Here is a 16,761-nt window from a genome sequence, read left to right as displayed (position 1 = left end):
GAACGGAGGACAGCAAGAGGGTCTGGATGGTGCACCAACCTGGGGGCCGGGAGGCCCAGGGGAGCCGAGCGAGCCTTGCATGCACGAGGACGGCGAGGTCTCCAGTTCCAGGATGAGGTTCTTCATGTCTGGGGAGAGGAGCTTCAGTGCAAAGCAACACAGGGATAGAGGTCAGACTTAGGGGACAGAGGAAGGGTCCCCACCCTGGACACAGACCTGCTCCAGGGTCAGGTCCCCAAGACGGGCAGTTTCCTGGCTCCCCAATGAGTGTCCCAAGATGATGACATTCTGGGCCACCAGTTTCTGTTCTCTCAGCTGCTCTTGAGAGGTGCCTGGCTTGAGTGGATTACAGAGGCACAATGGCTACTTTGGACGGAACAGGACACTCACTTCAGGGGCTTTATCCAATGTCTAGGACAGCACTGTCCAGTAGAAATGTCATGCAAGCCACCAGTGAGAGCTACGTTGTACTTTTAAATTTTCTGGTAGCCACAATTTTACCTTTTAAAACGGTAAAAGGAAACAAGTGAAATTAATTTTAATAGCATATTTTATTTAACCCAACAGACCCCAAATGTTATCATTTCAACATATATTCAATATTAGAAAGTTATTAAAGAGATATTTGACATTCTTTTTTCTTACTAAGCATTCAGAATCTGGTGTGTCTTTTATGCTTACAGCACATCTCAACTGAACTAGCCACACTGCAAGTGCCTGATATACATATGGCTGGTGGGTCCTGTATTGGACAGCGCAAGTCTAACAGCTTCCAAAAGAGCTGAGAATCCCAAGTCCCTAGAAGACCCCGGCCTGTTGTCTTCTAGGTCAGTTTCCTGATCTGTTTCCCCACCTTTTCTTCTTTTCCCAAATTCTGTTCCCTCTCACACCTACCGGACTATTTCCTGAGGCACTTTATGGAAATGGCCTGCATTAGACACGGCCGTGCAATGGAATTTCAAATACTTGAGCAGAAGAAAAACAGAAAGGGAAATTCCATATCTGAGCAGCTGATGGGAATCCAGAAAGTTATAAATTCACCCCATTGTTTTCAAGGACATGGGATGTTGCCAAATCCAGCTCCCTGCTGCGGAGAATCTCCCTCCATCCCTTATTTAAGACAGCGGGAGGAGGAGGGACGCGCCCCAGAAACTGCAAACTGTCCGTCCCGGGGCTCAACCTCTGGCTGGGAGTGAAGGGTTGAGCCTGTCAGCAAAGACCCTGGAGGAGCCCACGTTGAGTGCGGGGAGGCGGGAGGGCTGTGTGGTGGCGCCACATACTCACCGGGCTGCGGCCCCCCCTGAAGAACGGAGGCGGGAAGAGCGGCGGCGGCGGGGGCGTCGGCAGGCAGCACGCTCTGTGCCCGCCGCGCTTCTTCTGGTCCAGGCTGGGGAGGGCTGTGCAGAGACAACCGCCGCGTTAGCGGGGCCTCCGTCACGCGCGCTGTGCCTGGGGAGACCCGCGCTGCCACCCCAGACGCCGAATCTAATGTCTGGCCTGTTAGATGTGAGCGCACCTCCCGACTGTGCCTCGGCATAGCCCTGCCCTTGCCTTTGCTGAATTAAGATGGTCAGTAAACGAGCAGATGCTGTGGGCGCTGTGACCGTCATAAGGTCCGTTTCTCCTTCAGATACTGACTTGTCACTTTGTAGATGTGGCAGGGGTCAAAGTTCAGACTCATAATATACCCCCCCCGCCCCCCGAGGAGAAGGAAGTGTGTCTTAATATCTCTGACATTGTACTCAGAAGGAAGTCGTTTAGACAGGGAGGCAGAATCAATCAAATTCATTAATCACAGGGGACCCAGACTCGCCACTTAAAACACACATACTGACTCTAGACTCTACACACATCTGAGTGTCAGCCGTCTCGCTGGAGAGTCACAGTGTAACGCCAGTATATGGGTGGCCCCGTCCCAAGTGTGCGGAGACGAAGGGAAGGCCCCGCCCCTTTAGAGCTTCACTTCCCTGTGGCGCCTCGCCTGAGGTCCACGTTCGCGCATGCGCCCTGCTGGAGTTTGCCTTACAAGCGCGCAGATCGCTGCAGCCGGCAGCCAGCCCGAGAAACAGAACTCCCGCAAACCCAGAGGCCCCCTTAATCTCCAATCTCTGCATCCCCCCTCCGCCCTGCCACCATCCTGAATTCGAACACCAGGGATTGATTTTGCCTAATTTTGAACTTTATGTAAATGGAACCATAAAATACGAATGCGTGTCTTTGGCTTCTCTCACTCAGCATAGCGCCTGCGGGAATCACCCAGGCTGGGTGTGCAGCTGTTACTGCTGATCGGGGTTCCACTGTGCGACTGTGTCTACTTAGCCATTCCGCTGACCATCGCTGACGTTCATTGGGTTGATACCACTACTCACCCACCAGAAAGGCTCAAATGAAAAGGACAGACCATAACAAATGTCGCAAGAATGTGGAACAACCAGAACTATGAAACTTTGGCTGGTGAGAATGTAAATTGATAACAACCTCTTTGGAAATTGCTTGATATTTTCTATTAAAGCTGAACATAGAAATACACATAGCCCCGCAATTCCACTCTAGGGATTTACTAACAGGTAAGTGGGTATATTTTCACTAAAACACAGGTACTAGAATGTTCACAGCAGCAATATCCATAATTGCCCAAATCCGTGATTGTTCAGCTCCCAGTTTTGGTTTCACAATGGTACCCTCACCTGCACCCCTTCACAGAACCTCTGACCGCACAGAACACGTGCAAGTTGACCACCATGTTCTCTCAGCTCTGCTCCCAGTTTTCTGTCTTATCTCCCAGGGACCAGCATCTGCCTACCGCCTGCACCCAGTGCTCCGGAACCTGCCTCAGGCACCAAGCAAGTAAGTGCTGGGTGCTCCCCAGAAGTAACCAGGTTGTACGGCCACTTGTGTCAGCCCCAGTGCAGCCTAGCCCTGGGCACTCCTACTTATTCATCAAGAACTGTTCAGGTGCCGCCTCCACCAGGAAGTTTTCGTTGACTTCCCAGGCCAAGGTTGAGTGGCCCTGCTGTGTTTTTCTCTGGGTTGACACCTGTTATCTCTTTTCCACGGGGAAAAACTGTTTCCTTGAATCTCCCTGACTAAATTGTGCTTTCCGGGAGAAGCCAGTTTTTATGCCCAGGGTCTATCACTGTACTCCACACTAGGCACTCCACAAATGTTTGCTGAATTAATAATATTAATGACAAACTCCACATGCAAGGCACCATTTAAATAGTTCACACATATAAATTCACCTACTTCTCACAGCAACCTTGAGAGCTAAGTACTGTTATCATCATCATGCCCATTTTACAGATCAGTTAACAGAGACAAAGAGGTTAAGCAATTTGCCCAAAGCCATATAGCTAGCCAGTGACAGAGCCAGGCCGTCTGGTTCCGGAGCCCCTCCTCTTGAACTCTACACTACACGTCTACATGTGGGCAGAAAGGAAGCTGGGGAGCTAAGAAGGCGGGGAGGGGGTCCTATAACCACTCCTGGAGACTACAGCATCAGTGCTACAGCCAAAGACCACAGGAACACACCTGCAGTTGAACCAAGTAGGATTTGCTGACTCGCTGCGACCAGGGAGAACACACACCAGGAGCATCTGTGGGGCCTCTTAGTAAGACAGTGTTAGAAAGGATTTATTTTCAGATGGGGGCTTTTGCTAGGTGATTTGCGGAGACACTAGGAGGAAGGAAAGTGTGGCTTCGCTCTGGATTGGATGCTATCAGGAAGCAAGGGCTATTCTATAATCGGGTGTCTTAATTCTTTTTTTTTTGAGACAGAGTCTCACTCTGTTGCCCAGGCTAGAGTGCTGTGGCGTCAGCCTAGCTCACAGCAACCTCAAACTCCTGGGCTCAAGCGATCCTCCTGCCTCAGCCTCCCCAGTAGCTGGGACTACAGGCATGTGCCATCATGCCCGGCTAATTTTTTTTCTATGTATATTTTTAGCTGTCCATATAATTTCTTTCTATTTTTAGTAGAGACGGGGTCTCGCTCTTGCTCAGGCTGGTCTCGAACTCCTGAGCTCAAGCGATCCACCCACCTCGGCCTCCCAGAGTGCTAGGATTACAGGCGTGAGCCACTGCGCCCGGCCTTAATTCTTATCTAAAAGAGGAACAGAGCAAGACCAAAGCAGCCATCAGTTTAAAAACAAAAAAGCAGCAATCACTCCTATTACCAAGGATAGGAGAATACTTGGTCATTTTAGGGGTTGGACAATAGTCTTGTTTTTGTCTGTGTTCACTTATGATTACAGTAATTTTTTCTTTCTTCCTGATCCATCAAAGTCACAGGTGGCTCTGTCTGATGTTGGTGTTCTGTGACATTGATTCTGTGCTGCAGGAGAAGACCATGCTGAGCTGTGAGTGTCGGGTCAGCTCCAGCTGTCATGGGCTGCTTTTGTCTTTCTCGGTGGTAAGATAATATAGCTATATCATTCTAGAATTTGATATTAACATCAGCGTATTCCTCTTCAAGTTTCTTTCCTAGAGTGTGGAGTAGCTAAGAGTGTGCAGCTTCAGTTGTTCCACTCAACCCTGGGCACGTGGAGAAGGCTGGCAGGCTCGCACCAACCCTGGAACCCTTTTAAGGTCCGCTGGCTGCAGTTTCTCCTTTGCCTCCTTCTCTTTTGCCTCAGCGGGGAGCTCCCACAAAGCCTCTTCCAGCCAGGAACACCTGGGAGGCTGGCGGTCCGCATGGCTAATTTGCACTCATCACCATGATTTTTCCAGACCATATACGGCCTCTGATGCCTTCCTTCACCCAGCACCCTGTGTGGCCTTCCACTGGTGAAAGACCTTGCATCATGCAGAGCAATAACTTCTCTCATTTCTTCCTGGAAACTGGAGACCTCTCCAGTGACCACAGATTATCGGTTGCTTTTCCTGCGGAGGCATCTGCATTGTTCGCTCCTCCACCCCATTCCTCCTCACCCTTCCCCTTGACCCACTTCACTTCCAGCAGGGGAAGGCCATCTATTTCTGCCCCTCCCCCAACTCCCTGGAGCTGTTTGTTTTTAGCAGTCTAGTTTATTTACAGCTCATTCCAGCTGAGGATATTTCCATCAGGTGGACGTGTTTGGGAGCAGCTTCCCCCCCCCTCCCGCCCAGTCAACTAAGCCAGGACTTCACATGTCTATTTCGGTGTCACCCGAGTGGACTGTGGGTCTTCAGGGCCGTGCTGTCTCTGTGGAATCGTGTCTGAGCTCAGGGTCCAGTCTGGAAAAGCCCCAGAAGGCTCTGTTGTAATGAAAACAATCACGTGTGTGTGTGTGTGTGTGTGTGTGTGTGTGTGTGTGTGTGTGTGTGTGTGTGTGTGTGTACACAGAGCCTGCAGAAGCCCAGGCGCACCCCATGGCTCAGCCCCAGGCACCTGCCTTGGAAATGCCAACTATCACGGAATTTCAGCACCGCTTGCCCTGACTTAAAGGCACCAAAGTCATATTGTATGTGGCTGCTGCATCGCCAAAGTATGGGTTATTGTTTAATGCAGGCTTTTGGCAAGTGTTTGGGATTTTTTTGCTGTTGTTGATACTGGTTTTACCTGTCGGACTCAATACTTACTCTTGAAAAGGAGACTTTTCTCCTGTTTCATTTTGAGAAAATGAGGCTCATCCTTGAAAAGTAATTCACTCCAAATTACTCTTGGAAAGATACGGACTTGGAGCAGAGAGTATAAGTCTGGGCACAAGTGGTCATGTGACCTGGTACAACTCACTTCCTCAGTCTGGGACTTAGTTTCCTCATCTGTACCACAAGCGGTTTTGCCCAAGCCATCTGCAGAGTCGTTTTTCCAATAAATCTGACACCAGAATCACCACTGTTTCCATCTTCATCTCCCCACTCACAGCCCAGCAATAGGTTACTGAAGACAGCCTTTTCCATTTCTGCCTCCTGTTTTTGCATCAAGCAGCCCCTCGCAAATCCAGCAAATGTGTCATTAGAAGTCACCAAAGGAAAGATGTGACATAAGCACGCTGCCTTAGCAGGTTGGAAAATTACAAGTGCAACCATATGCTAACTGTTCTGCACCTGCTTGTCCAGTTGGTGAACTAGTCAACGTTTTACTTCCTCCTCCTGCTTTGGGGCCTTTCTCTGCCTGTGGGAACTTGCACTAGAAAGAGACCCGGGGTGGCGAGATGGCCAAAGGCACACACTCCCTGGCAGCTCTCAGTGCTCTGACTGGGAGTTGGGCGTCTCAGCTACAATAAACTTCTCACATTAACTGGCTAATTTGCCCCAAGTTTTCCCCAATTCACATATTCCGGAGAAGGCTGCACCCTATGAATTTCCTTCAACCCCCACACAAACTTTGAAAAACAAATTCTGATCCTAAAAGTTGAAAGTAATCTGAACTTCTCCAAAAGACCATGGTAGAAGTTTGCCATCTGCAGTTTGCCCCTGAGTGGGAGAGGACACAGCCTACAAAGACAACAACTTGGCAGTTTGGTGGCTGTGCTCTGAGCCACACTACCTGAGCCAGACCACTTGGAGGCTGAGGGGGAGTGTCTTTGCCAACTGATGCCAGGGGACCCTGGACTACAGATCAAGATTTGCTTCAAAGCCAAGGGAGCTGCAGCTGCCAGCCTGCCAGCCTGAAGTCAAGGTCACTGAGAGGCACACGTAAGAGTACACATGAGCATGTACACCAGGTCCCCACCGACTCCACCTGAAACCCCTTTATATTGTAATTCCAACACTGGCTGAGAATTTTAAAATTTAAAGCCTGCTCCCCGAACAAGTCTGCTTTCCAAGAGTCTTTTTTCCAAACAATGGGAGCATGCACACACATGCACACACACACACAACTCACCTAAGCAGCAGGCTGAGTAACAGAGCAGTCCTGAAATGATGAGCGTATGAGTAAGGCTGAATGATGGGTCCGTCATCGTGAGGCAAGGCCCAAGGCGGACTGGCCAGGGAACACAAGCTGGAGACAGGCTGAGATTTGTCACGCCCCCAAGTGCTCCCAGTGCCTGGCCTGCTTGGCATTTGGGGTGGGAGTCAGCCAATCCCTGCTTTGATGTTGCTTCTGCCCCAGATGCCAGGGGTCCAGGGGCCAGTCCTGAGCTCCTAGGAGCAGGAATGGAGAGGCAGCCCTGCTCTGGCTGCTCTAGGGGAGGCTTAGAGGACAAGAGTGCCTTTGGCTGAGAGCAGGATGCAAGATTGGGAGCGCAGGGATACTGATCCCCCTGCAAGCCGAGAAGAAACGGAGTGCAATTGGTCAAACAGGCTGCTTTTCATTTGGCTCAAAAACTGCCTCGTCAATACCGCTCTGGCAAGCCTCAAAGTCAACCCCCCACCGAGACTGTCCAAGGGGAATCTGCCCTCTTCTGCTTCAGAGAAGACCTTCGTGGCCAGGGGACTCAGCTCTCACTACATCTGTGCCAAGGTATTGCCGACAAAGCTAAACTTAATTAAAATAGCAACAACACAAACAAACAAAAAAATAGCATGTGGGCAAATCTTTCTGGACAAAGTCTGCCTATAAAATAATAAAGTGGCATATACCAGATACATACTGAAATCTGTACCTTATAGGCATACTCAGTGCATGAGCATGGACACACACAATATTCAGATTATAAAAGACAAGATTATTAGTACTTAGCAATAAGCACTGTTGTTTTAACCAACTTGGTAAAAACCACACGCTATAGCAGAAGTTAGCAAACTCCAGGGCCAGATAGTAAATATTTAGGCTTTGTAGGTCACATGGTCTCTGCTACAACTTAACTTTGCCATTGTACATGAAAGCAGCCATATGCAATACGTAAAGGAATGAATGCAGCTCTATTCCAATAAAACTTTATTCACAAAAATAGGAGGCAGACTGGATTTGACCTGCAGGCTGTAGTTTGCTGATCCCTGCACTATAGCCTTCAAAAGAAAAGACACTTCTTGTATGCATTTATTCACTGTTTTATTCATTCAGAAACACACACAGTGAGTACCAAATTGTGCAAGATACAATGACTAGACATAATTCCTGTCCTCAGAATGTGTTGTTCAGTGTCATGGAAAGAATACCAACTCTCAGCTGGGTGCAGTGGCTCACGCCTGTAATTTTAGCACTCTGGGAGGCTGAGGCAGGAGGATCGTTTGAGGTCAGCAGTTTGAGACCGGCCTTAGCAAGAGCAAGACCCCGTCTCTACTAAAAATAGAAAAAATTAGCTGGGCATCTAAAAATAGAAAAAATTAGCCGGGTGCGCCTGTAGTCCCAGCTACTAAGGAGGCTGAGGCCGGAGGATCACTTGAGCCCAGGAGTTTGAGGTTGCTGTGAGCTAGGCTGAAGCCACAGCACTCTAGCCTAGGCAACAAAAAAAAAAAAAAAAGAATACCGACCCTGGAGTCCTGGTTTTTCCACTTAGTAGCTGTGTGACCTTGAGAAAGTTATTCATTCTCTCTGTCACCTTCCTTATCTGTAAAGTGGGTATAACAAAACCTACCTTGCTAGTTTATTGTGAGGATTAAGCTACAGTTTGTGGAGTTCTTGGCACAAAATCAGGGCTCCTTTATTGACATATTCTTGGATAACTATTGTATAAGGTGGAAAAAAACCAGGAATGGCTAACATGGGATGTCTGGAAGGATTTACAGGAGGAAGAATGGGTTCCAGTTGAGGGGAAGGGGGTCCAAGTGAGAAATCAGGGAAAGCTTCCTGGAAGAGGTAGCATTTGAGCTGAGCCTTGAAAGCAGAGAAAATTTTCTGGTACCAAGATGGGAGGCGTGGGAGGGAAAGCTTAGGCTCTGGGCCTTGGTACTTCTCTAGGGAATTCCCCTTTGTCCTTCTTGAAACCACAACAGCAATAAGGACAGAGATTGCTCAGTCCTGAGTTCTAGACAGTTGAAGAAATATCATCTACATCATATTTTCCCAAATTTCCCTGTTCTGGGTCATATTCCTACAGATCATCAATTTTCAAACTTCATTTCAGAAATCCTTGGAGATGGAACTTTCGCCACTTTCACACCAAAAGCATTTTTGTTTTTTTACCACGTGGCATCAAACTTTTTCTAAAACAGTTTTCAAATGTAAAAGCACTCAGTTGTACCTTGTTTCATTATTGTAAAAATGAAGGTGGCTGGATTGGATGATCACTGGGGTCCTGTCCAACTCTGCAGGTGCTTGAAGCTCTATTTTGAACCTAGTGATTTAGGTTCATGAATGTCTTCTTCTGTCTCGCTCTTCTCTGTGTTTCCCTCCTTCTGCTGCTCCCTTTTCTGTCTCAGTCTTACTCTCTCTGTCTCTGTGACTCTCTATCTCTAACTTTGTCTCACTCTCTGGCTTTGTCTCTGTCTTACCAAGCACTAACGGTTGAATTTCCGTAAGTCAAATGCCGGGATGTATGCTTAACTACTTTTAACTCCCTTCAGCCAGGTGTGCCATCCTGGGATTAGGAACCCTGTCTCTAGCCCTGGCAGTGACTTGCTGTGTGACCTTGGACGACTCCTTTTCCCTCTGGGCCTTGATGAGTTCTAAGCACTTTCCAGCTTTGGCTTCTACCAGGGGCTGGAATTCCTGACACATAAATGGTCCTTCATAAGGGGCCTGGACAAGGAGGGAGGATCTTCCCTGTTCCCCGCTGGTGAGCATCTTTGCCCTCAGATTCCCTCAGGTGCCTTGGCCACAGCACAGGCTTATCACAGCAGAGCTGCCTGCAAAATCTAATTCATAATAAAAGTTTCCGGGGCCTTCCTGAAGCTGTCAGCAGGTGTCATATTCACAGTATTTTGCCTTAATTGCAGCTCTGGGATTTATCATCCAGTCCAGAGACCACTTCTGGAACACGGCCTCCCGGGCACTGTTCCAGATGCTCCTGTCCCCGCTGCTGCCACACACAGGCCTGCTCCCCGGCAATGAGGCCAAAGTGGGTTCTGCTTTGCATCTTCCTCTTTCTGTGTCTTCCACCACTACCGCACAGAGAGATTTTTGTGGCTTAGATAACTCAGACACCCTTCCCAGGGATCCAGAGTACTCGTGTGAGGCAAAGACATCCACATGTTTGGGGCAGAGCCTAGGATCCCATCAGCCGTGGGGCACTTCGCGTCTGCTGCTCCACCCCAAACCTTGGTGGGCAGAGGAGTAGGTAGGAGGCCCTGGATTCTACTTTCCCACTGACAACGATTCTCTCCTTGACTAAACTTTAGTCAGGCTCCTCTGAGCCCTCCTCCTGATTAGGCCTCAACTGCGGGCTTCCATGTTCCTCCATGCAGAATCCAGTTATAGTAAGAACCCTATTCTTGCTATAATCCTAATTCTAAACTGATAAGTCAGTTTAGAAAGACTCCCTTACCCTTGATATCTGATCACCCCTGATATCTGATCAAATTCCTCATTTCCCACCTTTGGCCTCAACACAGTAGTAAGGGGCCAGCAACCGGGAACATTCCCTGATGGCCCCCATTCAATCCTTCTTTGATCTCCACAGCAATACCACAAGGTATGAATTAGTATTATCCTCATTTTCAGACAAGGCTCAGAAAGATTAAGGGATACACCTAAAAATCACACACAATCAGGAGGTAAGTAGGCCAGGATTGAATCCAGATGTCTGACTCTGGAGACCTCTGGAGATTCAGTTACCAGCACAAAGTGGTGACCTCTTTCCACCACCAGCACCTAGAGAATGAGCAGGAAACCTCAGAAAAAAAGGCACCCAAAGGAGCCAGAGGTGTTGCCTCCACCAGCTAGGATTACAGTCGTTTATCAATGCTCAGAATCATGTCTTTCTAACCAAACCTTACAATTATTCATCTCTGGGTTTCAGTTTCCTGGTTTGTAAACTCCTATGAGCACACCATTCTGGCTGCCTCTCTGGCTATCCTGACCACAGAGAGGGTTCAATCAAGTGTGTTGGTGGCCTTCAATCAACATGCATTTACCTTCCCTATTCTACACCTCAAAATGGGCAACGGATCTGAAACTAACTTTGAAATCCACCAAAAAATAAAATGGATGGGTAAACAGATATATGATAGAGTAAATACAGTAAAAGGATAATCAATGCAGAATCTAAGTGGTGGGTGTATTACTCTGCTAGGGCTGCAGTGACAAAGTACCACAGATTGGGTGGCTTAAACAACAGAAATATATTTCTCATAGAAATGGAAGCTAGAAGTCCAAAACCAAGGCGTTAGCAGATTTGCTTTCTCCTGAGGCTTCTCTCTGTGGCTTGTGGACGGCCACCTTCTTGTTGTGTCCTCACATGGCCTTTCCTCTGTGCACACATCTCTGGTGTCTCTTTGTACAAATTTTCTCTTCTTGTAAGAACATCAATCAGATTAAATTAGGGCCTACCCTAATGGCCTCATTTTAACTTAATCACCTCTATGAAGACTCCATCTCAAAATATAGTTACACTCTAAGGACTGGGTATTATTAAGGCTTCACCATATGAATTTTGGGGAGACACAATTCAGCCCATAACAGTGGGCATATTCATATTCCCTGAACAGTTCTTTTCACTTTTTTGAGTGTCTGAAATTGTTCATAATAAAAAATAAAATTAAAAAATGTTAAGCATGCAACAGAAAACCTATCTCCACATGGGTTAGAGTTGGGAGTAGGTCAGCCCAATGCCCTTGTTGGCCGATATCTAGGGGCTCCTGCAGCTGCTTGGAGCTAAGCCATCAGCGTGGCCTGAAGAAGCCTGCAGCCACTCATTATGAGACCTTGGATAGGTCACTGAATCCCCCCAAAGCGCATTCTCTTCTGCCCCCACCCCGCCCCAAAGAGATGCCTTGAGGAGGAAAAGTCTGCCTTCACTGCAAGGATGAAAGAAAATCAATCATCTTATTTGTCATTATTTTATATAAGTCATATATCAAAAGTGTTTTCTTTGTACACATAGATTCAAAGAAACAAACCCATCCCCTTTTCCTCCCACAAAGGAAATATTTTGGACCTTATCTAAAGAAAGCCATCTGCTTTTTGAGTTCAAGTTCTAATTTGACCAAATGGCATGTGGTAAGTAGAGAGGAAGGAGGAGACAATGCTATTAGGAGCCAAGGGAATATAAAGAAACCTCCCCATGGCTGGCTGCGCCTTGGCTCTGAATTTGATTACAGCGGCCAGCATAAATCAGCCAGTGCTATTAAATCCTCTGCTAGTGCTTGACAGGGAGGCCAAGTTTGTAGAATTATTTGGGAGATCTGGCCATAGGTCAGAGACAAAACCCTCCAGCTGCATCGAGCCCAAAGGGTGGGTTATTTCCAACACCCGTTGACAACTGTGGCTGAGTGGAAAGACCCTATGTTTCCAGCCGCTATGTTTCCATGCCTTCATTTTTCCATGGTGACAGTTTAGCTCTATGGGCACTTGTAATTCAAAACCACCTGGTTCACTTATCCCTTTCCCCAGACCACCCCCCATCCATATCTCTGCTCCCTACCCCCACCTCCAGTATCTGTTGTCCGAGGGTCCACAACAGGTGGGGAGGAGGGAAGCTGGGTTACTAGGAGTCCTCTGGCTACCTACTGGCACAGATGGGCATCTCTACCCATTTGTCTCACTGAGTCACTCAAATCCTTGGATTCCAGAAATTAGGGAACCTAGGGGTGACCCCTTTGGACTCAATTAAGCGATAGAGCTTCTCAATTGAGAAGTTGGCAAGATGAACCTTAGCCTTTTTGCAGTACTATAATTGTGTGAGTCTACCATTCTGGAAATTATCTTAGATCTCAATTCCCCTTGCTGCTTTGGATCTAACAGATTTTTAAAGGGAGAAGAAGTCCATCTTGTGTTCTAGACAAAAGGCGGTGCTTTGTATGTACAAATGGTGTTGTGCTTAATTGTTTAGAATAGGCATGTGACTCAAAATTTAAAGGTATGAACAAGAATACATGAAAACTCTCTTTTACCCCTCTCCCCCAGCCACCCAGTTCCAATTATTTATTATCAATTACTTAGTTTCCCATATATACTTCTAGGAATGTTTTATGCATATCTAAGCAAACAAGTAGGTATAATATTTCCCCCTCTTACTCAAAGGGTTACTTATAATATTAATATTATATTATACCTATGGTACTCCTCTTGGTTTCTTAACAGTTTTTCTAAGAGATTATTCTGTGAAACTACATTAATGCATCCATATGCTTTTCTATGGCCTTCATTTGGAAGTACCATAACTTGTTCACTCTGCCCCCTACATTTGGGTGATTTGCAAACATTTGCTGATGCAAACTACGTAATAAAATAACCTTCCATATGCATCTTTGTGTATGTTGGTGTGTCCATGGGATGAATTCCTAGAAATAAAAATGGTGGGTCAAAAAGTATGTGCACTTGTAATTTTTACACGTGTTGCCCAATTCATCTTCACAAAGCCTCCTTCGGTCCACATTTCCTCACACGAGCAATAGGCGGGAGTGTCAGTGTCCACACACTTTTTTTTTTGAGACAGAGTCTTGCTCTGTTGCCCAGGCTAGAGTATCATGGCATCAGCCTAGCTCACAGCAACCTCAAACTCCTGGGCTCAAGCGATCCTCCTGCCTCAGCCTCCCGAGTAGCTGGGACTACAGGCATGAGCCACCATGCCTGGCTAATTTTTTCTATATATATTTTTAGGTATCCAGATCATTTCTTTTTATTTTTAGTAGAGATGGGGTCTCGCTCTTGCTAAGGCTGGTCTTGAACTCCTGAGCTCGAGCGATCCTCCCACCTCGGCCTCCCAGAGTGCTAGGATTACAGGTGTGAACCACTGCGCCCGGCCTCCACACACTTTCACCAACAGTCTGTTTGGACCTTCTGAATTTTGCACATCTGATAGGTAAAAAATGGTATTTCAGTGTGGTTTTAATTTGCATTTCTCTTATAGTGAATGAGACTGAGAATATTTTCACACCTTTTAGAACCATTTATATTTTTTCTATTTTTCTATTGGGTTGTTGATTTTTCTCTTCTAATTTTTTTCTTATATATAAAGAAAGTAACACTTTATTAAATGACTTTCACAGATTTTTTTTTCCCAGTTTTGGCCTTTTGACTTTGTTTTTGCTATTATACATGTAATTTTTATGTAGCTTTTCTTTTTCTTTTCTGGGTTTCTGGGTTTTCCCCATGCTAAAGTTACCCCCAAAATCTCCCAAGGTTTCTTCTACTAATTGTTTAGATTCATATTTTATACTTAAATTTTCATTCATTTGTAACTTATTCTGGTGTAAGATATGTTTGTTTGCTTGTTTTCTAGAAGATACTTTATCTGTGGTCTAAAGCAGAAAACAAAAACAGTCATCAAATTACCTTTATGTAGCTTGCAAACATCAGCTATCACAACACTCAATAATAGGTACTGAGCACTTATTACGTGCTAAGCACCAGCCTACAACAGTTCTAAGAGTTGTTAATGTTTTCTGCATCTGTCAGATAAGTAAACTGGTACTCAAAGAAATGCCCAGGTAAATGGCAGAGTCATGACTTGAACCCAGACATGTTGTCTCCTTGTCTTAATTTCTCTGCTCTCACACAAACTCCAACTACTTGTATACTGAGAAGTCAAGTATATAGTAGGAGGTATAATAAATATTGGTCTGAAGACACTCAATAAACTTTAAGACAAACAGAGAAGGAATGTGGAAGCCTGTCAGAGAAATTTAACGACAACATTGAAATAATTTTTTTGAAAATCAAGTAGAAATTCTGGAGCTGAAAAATTCAACTAGCAAATTGAAATATGCACCAGAGTCTCTCAAGAGCAGAATTGATCAAGCAGAGGAAGGAATTAGTGAACCTGAAGACAGGCTATTTGAAAATATATAGTCAGAAGAGAAAAAAGAAAAAGAATAAAAAAGAATGAAGCACCCTTACAAGATCTAGAAAATAACCTCAAAAGGGCAAACCTAAAAGGTATTGGGCTTAAAGAGGATGTAGACAGAGAGACTGGGGTAGAAAGTTTATTTAAAGAAATAATAACAGAGAACTTTCAAAACCTAAAGAAAGATATCAATATTCAGGTACAAGAAGGTCATAGAATACCAAACAGATTTAACCAAAATAAGACTACATCAAACCATTTAATAATCAAGCTCCCAAAGGTCACAGATAAAGAAAACGTTCTAAGGGAGGCAAGAAAAAGGAAAATAATAATATATAAAGGAGCTCTGATAAGTCTGGCAGTAGACTTCTCAGTGGAAATCTTATAGGCCAGAAGACAGTGGCATGACATATTCAAAGTGCTGCAGGAAAAGAACCTTAACCTTAGAATATTATATCCTGCAAAAATATCCTTCAAACATGAAGGAGAAATAAAGACTTTCCCAGATGAACAAAAGCTGAGAGACTTCATCAACGCCAGACCTGTCCTGCAAAAAATACTAAAAGGAGTTCTGCAGCATAAAAGAAAAGGACATTAATGAACGACAAGTAATCATCTGAAAGTATAAAACTCACTGGTAACACAAAAACAGAATATTCTATTGTTGTCTGTAATTGTGGTGTATAAACCTCTTATATCTTGAGTAGGTAGACTAAAAGACAAACCTATCAAAAATAATAACTACACCAACTTTTTGAGAGATAGATAGTATAAAAATATATAAATGGAAACGACAAAAAGTTAAAAAGCAAGGAGGATGGAATTAAAGTGTAGAATTTCTTTTAGTTTTCTCTCTGCTTATTTATTTGTTTGTTTGTAAGCGGAATTAAGTTGTCATTTGTTTAAAATAATTGGTTATAAAATGTGTTTTGCAAGCCTCATGGTAGTAACCTCAAATCAAAAAACCTACTACAACAGATACATAAGAGACAAAAAGGAAGAAATTAAAACACACTACCAGAGAAACTCACTTTTAACAAAGAAAGACAGGAAGGAAGGAAGGAAGGAAGGAAGGGAGGGAGGAAGGGAGGAAGGGAGGGAGGGAGGGAGGGAGGAAGGGAGGGAGGGAGGGAGGGAGGAGAGGACCACAGAACAACCAGAAATCAAATAACAACATGGCAATAGTATGTCCTTACCTATCAATAATAACATTGAATATGAATGAACTACACTCTCCAATCAAAGGATACAGAGTGGCTGAATAGATAAAAAACCAAGACCAAACTATATATTGTCTACAAGAAACCCACTTTACCTATAGAGACACAAATAGATTGACAATAAAAGGGTGGAAAAAAGATATTCCATGCAAATGGAAACCAAAAAGCGCAGGAGAAGCTATATTTCTATCAGATAAAATAGATTTCAAGACAAAACTGTAAAAAGAGACAAAGAAGGTCATTATATAATGATAAAGGGATCAATTTGGCAAGAATCAGTTTGGCAACAATTCTAAATATGTATGCACCCAACACTGGAGCACCCAGATATATAAAGCAAATATTATCAGAGCTAAAGAGAGAGATAGACCCCAATACAATAGTCATTGGAGACCTCAACACTCCACTTTCAGCATTGGACAGATCATCCAGACAGAAAATCAACAAAAAAACATTGGACTTAATCTGCACTACTGACCAAATGGACATAACAGATACTTATTTACAGAAAGTTTCATCCGACAGCTGCAGAATACACATTCTTTTCCTCAGCTCATGGATCATTCTCAGGAGTAGACCATATGTTAGGCCACAAAACAAGTCTTAAAAAATTAAAAAAAAAACTGAAATCATATCAAGTATTTTTTCTGGCCACAATGGAATAAATCTAGAAATCAATAAGAGGAACATTGGAAATTATACAAACACATGGAAATTAAACCATATGCTGCTGAATGACCAGTGGGTCAATGAAGAGATTAAGAAGGAAATAAAAAAAAATTTCTTGAAAC

At 44.9% G+C, this 16,761-nt stretch overlaps 1 protein-coding gene across 1 annotated transcript in view; it reads right to left on the bottom strand.

Moving 5' to 3' along the window:
- Nucleotides 1-1,610, bottom strand: part of COLQ (collagen like tail subunit of asymmetric acetylcholinesterase) — a 33,093-nt gene extending 31,483 nt beyond the window's left edge. The window contains exons 1-3 of the mRNA XM_045559562.1: nt 1,517-1,610; nt 1,285-1,421; nt 40-141 (exon numbers count right to left, since the gene is read on the bottom strand). Of these exons, the coding sequence (XP_045415518.1) occupies nt 40-141; nt 1,285-1,421; nt 1,517-1,610 (333 nt within the window). The remainder of the gene's footprint in view (nt 1-39; nt 142-1,284; nt 1,422-1,516) is intronic.
- Between the last annotated feature and the right edge of the window lie 15,151 nt (nt 1,611-16,761).

Source organism: Lemur catta, chromosome 1, assembly GCF_020740605.2.
Source record: "Lemur catta isolate mLemCat1 chromosome 1, mLemCat1.pri, whole genome shotgun sequence".
Lineage (NCBI taxonomy): Eukaryota > Metazoa > Chordata > Mammalia > Primates > Lemuridae > Lemur > Lemur catta.
This window is presented reverse-complemented; position numbering and strand designations above follow the sequence as displayed.